Source organism: Macrotis lagotis, chromosome 2 (assembly GCF_037893015.1).
Source record: "Macrotis lagotis isolate mMagLag1 chromosome 2, bilby.v1.9.chrom.fasta, whole genome shotgun sequence".
NCBI lineage: Eukaryota > Metazoa > Chordata > Mammalia > Peramelemorphia > Peramelidae > Macrotis > Macrotis lagotis.
This window is the reverse complement of record NC_133659.1, coordinates 107,728,546-107,741,272: the sequence shown is the minus strand read 5'-3', so window position 1 is coordinate 107,741,272 and position 12,727 is coordinate 107,728,546. Positions and strand designations below refer to the sequence as shown.

Sequence of the window (12,727 nt, the reverse complement as noted above, 5' to 3'; positions counted from 1 at the left end):
TCACACAGCTAGTAAGTGTCCAGTGTCTGAGGATGAATCACCCCCATCCTCCTAACTTCAAGGCCAGTGTTCTATCCACTGTACCATCCAGCTGCCCTATAATACGTGGGAAGGTAATACTTGTAACTCCTAAGACCTTAATCATTATTAGGGGATTATTAGGACATGAGTGTAAGTTGCCTGTATTGGGATGATATCTAAAAGTATAAAATTAAAGGGTAAGAAAGGACACGCCAAGAGAAGCAAGAAGAGAAAAGTAAAATGGAGTAAATTACCTCATATAAAAGAGGTACAAAAGAAGGAATATTTCAGTTGGGTACAGAAATCTATGTTACTCTACAGTTAGGTGGTACAATGGGGAAAAAAATCAGCCCTAAAGCCAGAAGGATCTGAGTTCAAATCTACATGTGTGATACTGGGCAAGTCACATAACTATGAGAACAAAAGAAAAACAGCAACAACCTTACAGGGAAGAAAGAGGGGAAGAGGATAAGGAAAGGGAGCTGATAGAAGTGAGAGAGGATTGGGGAAGATGATGGTCAGAAGTGAAATATTTTTGAGGAGGGGAAGGGTGAAAGGGGAAAGAGAGAAGGATACACAGGGGGAAAATAGGATGGAGAAAAACACACAATAATCATAACTGTGAAAGAATTTTTATAGTATATTTCTCTGATAAAGGCTTCATTTCTCAAATATATAGAGAACTGAGTCATTTATAAGGATATAATGGGCATCTAGGTGGCGCAGTGGATAAAACACCAGCCCTGGAGTCAGGAGTACCTGGGTTCAAATCTAGTCTCAGACACTTAATAATTAACTAGCTGTGTGGCCTTGGGCAAGCCACTTAACCCCATTTGCCTTGGAAAAAAAAAACAAACTAAAAATATAAGGCTATAACATTCCCCAACTGATAAATGGTCAAAGAATATGAACTGGCAGTTTTCAGAAGAAATCAAACTATCTGTACAATAGATCACTTTTGATGAGAGAAATGCACATTAAAACAACTGTGAGATACTATCTCACACCTCTAAGACAGGTTAATAGGACAGAAAATTAAAACGACAATTGTTGGGGGATGTGGAAAAAATTGTGGAATTATGGCCAAAGGGTTATAAAACTGTGCATATTCTCTGATATGTACAATGTACATATGTAATGTGAATATGTACAAAAATGTCTATAGCAGCTCTTTTTTATGGTGGCAAAGAATTGGAAATTGAAATGAAGCCCATCAGTTGAGATATATGATTGTGACAGAATATTATTGAGGTTTTAAAAATTATTTCAAAAAAATCTGGAAAGGCTTATATAAACCAAATGCAGAGAGAAGTGAGCAGAACCAGAAGAACACTATACACCGTAACAGCAGAGTATGATAATCAACTGTGAATGACTTCTCTATTTTCAACAATACAATAATGCAAGACAATTCCAAAAGACTTATGATGAAAAGTACTACCCACCTCTAGACAAACTGATGGAATCTGAATGCAAATCAAAGCATACTTTTTTAAACTGTCTATTTTTCTTGAATTTTTTTAAAAATTTTAGTTTGTGTTTTCTAATATGAAAATACATTGCATGTGACTATACATGCAAAACCTCTCTCAAATTGCTTGCCTTCTTGATGGGGAGGCAGGGAAAGAGAGAGAGAGAATTTGTAACTCAAAAATTTTTTTAATGAATGTTAAACATTTATTTTATATGCTATTGGAAAAAAATTAAACATTTTTCAAAAAGGAAAAATTCATTATCCCAAGAAAGGATAAACTTCACCAGAGTACCAAAGGATCCAATGACACAAAAGAAGGTTAAGAATTTTTGTGCCCAGAATACAGAAACAAAAAACTACCTACCTTCAAGGGGTTTATATTCTACTTTGAGTAGATATCATGTACAAACATAAGAAAAATAAATATACAGAAAATAATGGGGGCAATGGAAGGAGAAAACAATATCTCTTCCCATTGAAATAACATAAAAGGAAGCCCAGAAGATTTTTATTTGTGTGATAATTGTGAACCAAAGATCACAAGGTGAATCAAGAACAGAACCTTGATCCCTCCAGCCTTTGAACAAAGGAAAACCCCTTTGCTGTTTTCACCTAAAGTATCCTCAGTCTAGGGACCTGTGCCTGGACGAAGGTCCAAAGATGGAATCATCTTCCAAAGGCTGATTTTTATAATTTGCCTTGGTGCAGAGCGCCAGGCTAGTGGAGAGGGCAGAAAATGAGTAAGGTGTGGAGTAAGGAGGTGGAGGTAAGGGAAAGTAAGGAAAAGTCCTTAAGTCTGATTCTCAGGAAGATTCCTTTCCAGTAGTTGGGGTGCTGCCTTCCCACCTGCAATTGTGCTTTTCCTAAGAATGTTTATTATTTCTCTAATCTATGTGTTTGTGGTGAGCTTAGAGAAAATAAAATGAAAATAGTTTATAAAAAAGAGTTGCTGTTTTAAATAATCAAACAAGAGGCAGCTAGGTGGCACAGTGGATAGAGCACCGGCCCTGGAGTCAGGAGTACCTGAGTTCAAATCCGACCTCAGACACAATAACTCCCTAGCCCTGTGGCCTTGGGCAGGCCACTTAACCCCATTTGTCTTGCAACAACCAATAAATAAATAAAATAAGCAAACAAGAGTCTTTTTTTTCTTAAAAAAACCCACACACACACACACACACACACACACACACAATAGACAGTAAATCAGTAAATAATATGAAACAAAGAGAATAAAAATGATGGAATTAAGACCTGGGCTCAAAATTCAGAGCCTATTGCTTAGTAGGTATATAGTCTTAGGTAAAGCATTGCCTTCCTTGGACTTTAGCATCTTGCTCTGTAAAATGAGCAGTTTTTATACTCCATGATCTCTTGGGTCCCTTCTGGCTCTAAAATTCTTCCCTCCCAAAGATTAGGGGAAACTGATACAGTACAGCTGCAAACATTAGAATGGCAATATTTTTTTCTGGGGGTGAAAAAATGAAAAGGTAAGGAATGAAGCAGATGGAACTTCAAGTGAAATGAGAAGGATAGATCTTGTACAAGTGAAAGGCATGAAATCTAATAGAAAGTCAGATCCCTGGAGTTTCTTGAATAAAAGTTAAATGACTTGCCAAGCTAGTAAGTGCCAGAAGTAGGATTTAGACCCCAGTCTTTCTGATGTTCAAGCTCAGCACTGTAGCACCACTCTACCTTGTTACCACTATTTCTCAACTAAAGCAAAAGAAAATTCACTCCCTTATCCCCAAACAATGAAAGCAGAATAAAGGTGAAATAAGAGGCATTTTGAAGGAGACATGATTTTATTTCCTACCTCCTATTTCTCCCCTAAGTCCCCAGCTCCTAACTTCTTTTGTCTAAGTGCTATTTGTGATCTCTGAGCTACGGTAAGTTAAGTGTCTTTCTGTTCTCAGTGGAGTAAGGCTAGTTCTCTGATCAATGGCCCCAAACAGATGGCTGTTCTCAGATTTAAGTAGCTAAACCCCTGAGTCCTCACTTTCTCTAGCTAAGAGGTAGTGCAAATTCCCCAGGTCTTCACTGCTTGACTCATTACCCAGGCTATTTCTTTCTTCAGACCAGCTTCACCCTCACTTCACAGCCCATTAGACACTTCCCCCAAGGGTCCTGTTCCCCTCTCCAGGGGAACAAAGCTTGGGGGTTGTTCTGAAACTCCTGGGAACACAGCTGCTCAGTGTTTACCAAACCAAGTTGAGTCTGCTAATGGCCGATGAAAACAGCACTTGCTCCCACCTAAAATTTGTCACTCAGGACTGACAAGCTGCAGAAACAAACTCTGCTTCCTTCCTCATTCATTCTTACAGACAGCCATAGTTACCAACTTAGAACACTTTGTCCTATCTCTAACACATTAAATTCCAAGGGCCTGGGGGCATCACATCAAATGCATCAAATGACTCCAGTTCCCTTTCCCCTGACTTGTTCCTTAACTAAATCTTCTAAAAATTGTAGAATTCCTGCAAAACTCTTCCCCTTTCTTCCCACCTCCCCATCAGAGATTTCTTTTTCTATTCTCAATAAAGCTGCTTTCTCAATCACAAAGTCATTTTCTCATAACTTTCCTGATGGGAAATGGGGGGGGGGGGGAGTAGGGCAACTTCTGTTTTATAGATGGGAAAAATAAGTCCCAGAGATATTCTATCAGGGAGAGAGCTCTGACTAGAATCCAAGTCTTGTGACTCCATTCAACTCTAGTCACTAAAACACCCAACCTCTTATTAGAACTCCCTCCAAAACCCTATGGAGATTTTCCCCAAGAAAGGGTCTAGATAATAAATGGTACCTTGTTCTTGTTTGGATCAACCTGAGCTATGTGAGGGAGTTCTAGGAAAAAATTCAAGAAACTCCTATCCTGAGCCCTGAGCAAGAGTTCTGAGGATACAGGTTCTAAGAGTCCATCTTGCTACCCTCAGGCCATCTCTCTCCTCCCTTCCCTGTCACCTTTCCAGAATCCAAGTTGACCTACAAGGGGGTAATCAGGTAGCTAGGGGATAATAGCTGAGCTATTAATAAACTGGCTGAGGGTGTGAACAAGAAAGAACCATAGAACCCTTTTATAATATGCAGGGAGGAAGCAAGGAAATAATAGGAGCCTGTAAATATTCTCTCAGTTGAATTTTCCTCTTTGACAGTGGTTGACTTAGATGTCAATCCTGGGAGATAGGAAACTGAAGACAGGTAGTGCTTGTTGGGGAGGAGGGGAAATGAAAAGGGGAAAAGCAAAAGTCAAGAAGGGAGAAGTGAAGGCAGATCCAAGGAGAAGGAAGGACAGGGTCTTTCTGTTCCCATTTGGACTGAAAACTGAGAGGGGAAATTCCCCAGGGACACAAAGAACCAAACCTCTAAACACAGAAGAAGGACAGAGGAAAGGAAACATCTGAGTGGGAAAATTAGCATAAAGAGCATGAGACTAACAAAAAGGTAGTCTTCCTGGGATAGCTAGAAGTGTGTCATGGTATGGGGGGGGGTCAGAGAACCCCAACAAAACCTCAATTTCTTTAGGAGTGTAAGTGCATAACTCAACACACACATTAATTATCAGACTTTAGCCATTTTATTCTTCAAACTGACCTAAGAAAATAACTGGTCCAACTTCCCCATTTGACAGAAGAGGGAACTGAGCCCCATAGAAGTGAAATCAGTAGCAACCTAAAGTCACACAGAAAATTCTTTCCATGATACACCTTCAGGTCTTCACTCCCAAATTCACTTATTTGTATATGTTGTCTCCCTTTATAAAATATAAAGCTCTATTTGAAGCCAGAAACTGTTTCATTTTTATCTTGCACAGTGATTGGCCCCTAGTAGATGCTGAATAAATACCTATTGATTGACTTCCATATACCAGCTAGTGGCCAGAAAACAAACATATCAAGAGGGTGATTTCTAAGGCTACACAAAACTCTCACTTTAAGGCAATTGCAACATATTTACAAAAATTCATTTTAAACATACAGCCTTTAAGAAAGGTTCTACCTAAGCAGAGACTGGATAGTATATTTTCCATGGGGACATTTTATGGTAAATGACTAGCTTACTGTCTTGGCAGAAAGAGGGCAGCCCTGAAGATAGCAGTCAACCTCAGCTGCCCCTTTGTCATACAACTCTAGAGAGTTTCATAAGAGCTCAGGGATGTGAGATTATCATCATTAATCATGAGACCATCAAGGGTTTGACATCAAGGTTGAGGCTCCAGGAACAACTTTGAACATCAAACATCCCTTCCTCCCCCATGTCTGTCTCCTGCTTTTATCTGCTATTAATAACCAGAGCAGTGAGAATGCAATGAGCTGGCATACTTCTGAGAGTAAGGGGAGGAGTAATTCACAGGTAGGTTTGTCTGAGCTCCCTGGGAAGTGAGGTTCCAGTTAAACACCAGCACTTTCAGAAGTGCCAGGAAACAAAGAGTAGACAGGGGCTTGAGGGATCAGCTATGAAAATCTTGAGGCTAATTAACAGAAGTTAGCAGGGAGAGCATGGGATGGAAGGAAGAAATGGAAATGCTGCTGTGTTGTTTCCTCATCCTCTGCATCAATCATCTGCATATTCAACTTTTCAGATAAGCAGAAAATGTTTGATTCAGCAGCCCCTGCTGAAAGCCAAGAGGTTAAATTTACAGCCAGGTGAAGCAGGGAAGCACCTTCATAGGATCATGGACTTAAGAGTTTTAGGGGACCTTTAAGGTCATCAAGTTCAACCTGTTCATTTTAGAAATAAGAGCACTGATGCACCAAGAGGTTGAGTGACTTGTCCATGATCACATAGCTAAGTGTCTGACATGGGACTTAAACCCACATCCAAGTCCAGTGTCCCACTCATATACACAGAGCTGAGACGGGCTAAGAGTCAAAGTTCATAGCTTTGAGATGTGGTTTTCAGTAAGGCCAACTACTCATTACAATGTTTCCAAAGGAAAGTAGGTATTGTAACAAAGAACTCTGCCTCTAGCCCATCCTGTCTTGTCCCTGTTCTCCTTAATGGGAACATAACGTTATTTGCTCAGATATAATACTTCAGAGAGATCACTTGCTGAGCAGGAAGTGAAAATAGTGATAAGTATTTCTTCCCCTTGAACCTATACCAGAAGAAGGGGGGAAGGACTGCAAAACATAAGAAGATCTAGAAGATCTGGCTTCAAATAGTGGTTTTGAAACTTGAGTATCACTAGACAAGGGAAACCTCTCTGTGTGTCAGTCATTGTAAAGTGAGGGTATTCACTTAAATGATCTCCAGAGGTCCTTCCAGGGCAGCAAGGTCAAACAGTAGTGGTGGGTCTGGAGTCAGAAAGACCTGATTTCAAATCTGGCCTCAGACATTTACTAGCTATTTGACCCTGGGCAAGTTACTTAACCTTGGCTGCCTCAGTTTCCTCAACTGTAAAATGAGCTAGGGAAGGAAAAGACAAACCACTCCATTATCTTTGCTAAGAAAACCCCAAATGGAGTCATAAGAGAAAATGACAACAAAAACAATCTTTTCAGCTCTCTGAATCTCTTTTTCTTTTGGACCAGAGCTCTGATTTCACTTTAGAATTCCCCATGTAGAAACATGTGACTGGCACACAATAGCTGTGTTTATTGATTGGATGAATAACTGCAACTTTCTACAAAGACACAGATCAGGGTTCTGTAACTTCTATTTAAGTGAAGTGACTTGTCCAGGATCACACAGCTAGTATCAGTGAGAGGCAAACCCTGAAACCAGCCCTTTGTTCACTATAGCACACTGCCTCGTCTGGATAAGAATAATAAGGATCCCTGATATTTATATAGCATTTTAAAAGTTTGCAAAGACTTTACATACACTATCTCATTTAAGTCTCATAATAATATTGTGAGTTTAAATACTACAGGTATCATCCCATTTGACAGATAAGGAAACTGACTCAAAGACAATAAGACACACATCCATGGTCATCTAGTCAGTTGATCCTATGAGTCTATGACCTACCTTAGCAGGCAGACCCCAAGGATAAATATTCTCCTCGTTTCATAAACAGAAAATTCACTCATATAAACTGGGAGAAATGGAATGCTTTATTTTAAGTCAGACAAGTTGTATGTGCCTAATATATATGCCAAAAATGTCCTATTAGAGATGCAAAGAAAAGCAAATTTATTTTAAATTCCTGACTTTAAGCTCACATTCTAATGAGTAAGACAATGGATAGATAACTAGGCATATTTAAGAAATATGTAGAATAAACAGAAGATGGTTTCAGGGGAGAAAGCACTAGCCTCTGAGAAGGAGGAAGGAGCAGGAAAGGGCTCTTGGAGAAGCTGGGATGTGACTTGAGTCTTGATGGAAGCAAAAAACTAAGAGACAAAGGTCAGGAGGGGAAGTTTCTAGGCAAGAGAGATAGCTAGTATATAGATTTGAAGATAGGAAATGGTGTATTTAATGGCAAGTTGGTCAGGTTTGGCTAGCTCATAGAGTATATGCAAGAGAACAAAGTGTAAGATGGTGGGAAAAGTAGGAGGAGGTCAGTTTGCAAAGAACTTTAATGCCAGAGGACTTAATTTGATCCTAGGCATATTAGACTTCCTCTGGAGTTATTGAGTTGGAGAGTGACAAGAGCACAAAGAGATCATATTTGAGATTAGAAGATTTAGATTTTAGGGGCTTAGGGAAGATTGGCTGGAATGAAAAACTTGAGGCCAAGAAGCCAGTTAAATGGCTATTGCAATAGCTCAAAGACAGGAGGATAATGAGAGCTTCACCTGGAGTAGAGACAATATAAGTGAAAAGAAAGGGAAATACGCATCTGAAAAATGTTAAGAAGGTTGAAATAGCTAGAATTGGCAACTGAATAGAGTGAGAAGATGAGGAGAACACTGAGGTTGCAATCCTAGGTGATGCCCTTGATGTTTGGAAGAGGGAAGGAGGAAATAACTTCTATTTTTGATACTGTATGCAAAGCAGGGAAGGGACTCCCACTTTGATCACAAAAAGTTCAACAGCATCTGTGCTCTCAGGTTGCATACTGACAAGATCATCACTGACATTTGTAAATCACTTTAAGGTTTGAAAAGGATTTTAAATGCATTATTTTACACACATGTATCTTTATATACATTATACAAACATTTCTCTCCCATATTGAGTGGCAAGCCCCTCTGGAAAGACCACTGCACTTCAACTCAGGAGACCTAGCTGAGCCCCAGCCTTGATATTTATTACCTATGACTGATTCTTAATGGATCTGATTCTCAGTTTCCTGAAAAGGAGAACATGCTACCTGTCTCACAGGGGTGTTTGTAAGGAAGAAAGGCTGAAAACTGGAATAGCCTTATCCCCAGTACTCACAGCATTTCTTCTCTGATTGCCTAAGATTTGTAGCCTTGTTTTCATGACTGTTCTGCTCTGAGGTTGGCACCGGATTTCCAGACATGGCAGTTCAGTGACTCGAGGCCCAGGGGAGCTTCTAGAAGAGACAAGAGAGGAGGAAAGTGAAGCTAGAAAAGAAGCAAGATACACACTCCTATGCACCACCACCCCCACAACCCATCGTCATAAGGAGAAAACAAGAGACCCGGGCAACTAACAAGTCAGAAATCCAAAGCATCAAATACTCACTCACTGGGCCCTCTCGAAAGAAATGCTAGGTGCGAAAGTCTGTGAGCAGGAAGGCGGTGTGTAAAAAGGGTAACTAGCAGGAAGCCAAGACAGCTTCAACACGCTACACTTTCCCCTCGGTTCCTAAAACCGCTTCCAACCTGGGTCCTCTTACACATTCATCCACCAATGCTCCTGGGCTAAGGAGGAATTGCTAGATTCTAAGGGTAAACTGAGGCCCGCGGAGATTAAGTGACTTTTCCAATATGATACTGCAGGACAAAGGTTGATTCTTCACCAGAAACCGGGTGCTGACTCCTCCCGTTTCTAGACTCCTCCCCACCCCCCGCCCGCAACCAAACAGCCAGGAGGAAGGGGTCGGATAAGCAGGCGTTTGCTTATTTAAGATGCTTTCACAGACCCCGCCGGGCCTTCAAGGGTCCCTTTCTCCCCGCCCCCCCTGCAACCTCCAGGTTGTCAGCATCGCAGTATTCTCCGCAGCCTGCAGTGCACCGGCACCAGGGCTCCCTCGTTTATCATTCTCCAGGTTCTTACCCTAAAGCATCGACCGGCCCCCTCCCGCCCGGCCCCAGGCCCCATCCATCCTCGGCCCTGCGCAGCAACTTCTCACCTTGTGATCCCGGCCGAGGACCAGCCGAGTCCCCTGGGAACCCAACGGCACCGCGGACGGGGGCCGGGCATGCAAATCACATTCAAATCAGCTACCCGTTTGGCCCCGCCCACCCGGCGACCCCACCCCCTGCGCGCGCCTTCACCTGGAGCCCGCAATCAGCCAATCGGAGCCCGTAGAGTCTCAAGGGGCTGGGCTCTTGCTGGAAATGATGACGCCAGCGCCGGGCAGGAGGGGGGATGCGCAGAGGACCCAGCCTGTGCCCTCAGGTTACCTAGCAGGGAGGAGGACTGGCTACCTCGTTGCCGGGCAACCCGGGCGCCGGAGCTACGGAAAAGGCAGGCGTTTCTTTTAGAATCTCGCGAGAACGGCCCGCGGGCCACTTCTCAATGAACTAAATTAAACAGCTGTCCTCTGAGGGTGTGGTCTTCCATTAACTCTTTTATTTCGGTGTTCCGGTGGAACTTAGTAAAAAAAAAAAAAGATTGATCCCACATGTTGAACTGTGGTTGGGGAAAGGGCTTTGCTAAGACGAGATGCACATGAGCATGGGATGGTATTCATTTTCCTAAGATGAAATATTCCCCTTTCGGACTTGAGTCTCCCATGTTCATGACCAATGCCGCCCTCCCCCGGCATTACAGAATCAAAGACCCCATGTGTCTCCCAGGGTATTCAGTTTCCTACTTGACTTTTCTTCCACCTTCTTCACTGACTTTTTGTCAGGGTCAGGCTTGCACAATAGACTGACAAACAATTGTACCTCAGAAGCCTTATCTTTCAGTTTAGTATCAAGCTTTGGAAATTGGATATAGTATTTCATCCAAGGAGGGATGAAGATCTCTGGAGTTGAGGACAGTGTAGAAGTGCTATCCATGATGCTAGGAAATGGGCAGACCATCTTACCAAGAGTTGTTTGTGAGTCCCGAGGAAAAAAGCTTATTGCTAAATGTAGATGTCATATTTTTCAGATATAGTCACTCTTTATAATTCATGGGTGTATACCCTGTGTCAAATAGTAGTCATGACACACCCATCTTTAAATCAAAGACTTGCTGTTGTGAGTTCTCTCTAGGATTTAGGTCCAAGGGAAGAGTTGTGGAATTCATCTAAAAGGAATTCGCTTTAGGACTAATATGAGTCTCTCCTTTACCCTCATGACATTTCCTCCTGGGTCTCTCCTCTTCCTCCCCTTTGTGTACCTTTCCATCTTGGATCTTAATATCAATGAGAGTAGGGCCTACGTAATTTTTTATATACTTAGTACCTTATATCTACACATTTTAAAAACTATTTTGATTGAAAGTTCACATGCAGTAGCTGTAAGAAGGTAATAGACTTTGGCATCAGAAGACCCTAGTGAGACTCCTGGGTCTTCAATTTGCTATTTGTTAACCACCATCTGCTATTCTTTACAGGTTTTTTTTTTTTGTCACTATGCCTTTGCATTCTGTCTCAAGTCTGGAACACTCAGATCTTTCACCCCCCTCCCCTTCAATCTTTAGTTTCCTTCAAATCACAGTTTAAGGGCTACATCCCACCTGCCTTTTCTCATTACTCCAACTGCTAGTGTCACCCATCTATGTATTTATTCTGTACAGACACTATTTCTTTGTCTGCATGATGTGATCTCAACCCAATAGAATATAAAGTCATTGTCAGACTGTTTCCCTGTTGATTTTATATTTCTACTGTCTAATACAGGTTTTATATGGCAGGAGTTTAAAACATATTTGATACCCGATTAAAGTACAAAGTATATAATTATTAGTAAATAGCACCATGAACTTGAAGTTGGGAAGATTGATTTTAAGTTTTGCCTCTGATACTTAGTAACTGTGTGACTATAGACAAGTTACTTTATTTTTATAACCCTAGTTTTCTAATATGAAATGGGATAATATTAGCTAGTATTTGCATAGCACTTTAAAGTCTGGAAAGCTTTTTATATATGTAATCCCATTCTAATCCCAAAACAACTCTGGGAGAGAGGTAGTATTTTTAGCTTATTTTTATATTTATATTTAGCTTATTTTTAATCCCCATTTTATAGATGAAGAAGCAAAGCAGTGCGAAGTGACTTGCTGAGAGTCACAAAAATTATGAGTCTGAACTCAGGTCTTCCTGATTCCAAGTCCAGTGCTCTATATACTATGTTATCTAGCTGCATAATGATAATAATAACATTATTAACAGCATATTATGTAATAAATAATATTATCAAATATTATAGATTATGTCTATTTATAACACAATATAAATGCATTAAAATGTTATTATATAATATGCTATTATTATATAGTATATAAAAATATATATTTATGTATTATATAAATATATACATTATATAATAGGCAATATACAAATCATACAGTGTATATAACAACGAACTGACATTTATTATATAACATAGATATGGTATTCAATAACTGTATAATATTTATATGATAATTTATGGTATTATCACAGGATCATGATGTAGCTAGGTAAGTAGCATGGTGGAGAGTGCACTGGATACAGAAAAATCCAAGTTCAAATTAAATAAATTATTCTATATTAATATGTCTGTAATATATAATGTAATGTTAGTGTTCTAAGAAAATATAATAATAGTAACTTACCATTATTCTATTGCCTTGTTCCAGGCAGTACTTAAGTTGCAAAACAGTGTGATTAATAGACACACACACACACACACACACACACACACACACATTTTAGAGCTATTATTATAATGTGTGAAAACCACTTTTTAAAAATTGTATATAATACATGTATATATACATGCATATAATGCATACATATAACATATATATGTTATATATACTACATGTACTCATGCGTTTTAGAGCTATTATTATATGTGAAACCACTTAAAATCATATATAATGCATGTATGTGTGCATTTGTGTGTGCATGCATATATACATGTAATGCATGCATGTAACAGATGTTATGTAGAGTGCATATGCTCATGCACATTTTAGAGCTATTATGTGTGACAACCACTTTTAAAAACGTACATA

At 40.0% G+C, this 12,727-nt stretch overlaps 1 protein-coding gene across 3 annotated transcripts in view; it reads right to left on the bottom strand.

The window, feature by feature from the left end:
* Window positions 1–9,787, bottom strand: part of PFKFB2 (6-phosphofructo-2-kinase/fructose-2,6-biphosphatase 2) — a 35,874-nt gene extending 26,087 nt beyond the window's left edge. For all 3 annotated transcript variants that reach the window (XM_074222550.1, XM_074222551.1, XM_074222549.1), the window contains exons 1-2: window positions 9,702–9,787; window positions 8,822–8,939 (exon numbers count right to left, since the gene is read on the bottom strand). In XM_074222550.1, coding sequence (XP_074078651.1) covers window positions 8,822–8,906 — 85 coding nt within the window. In that variant the 5' untranslated portion in view covers window positions 8,907–8,939; window positions 9,702–9,787. The remainder of the gene's footprint in view (window positions 1–8,821; window positions 8,940–9,701) is intronic.
* Window positions 9,788–12,727: the final 2,940 nt, after the last annotated feature.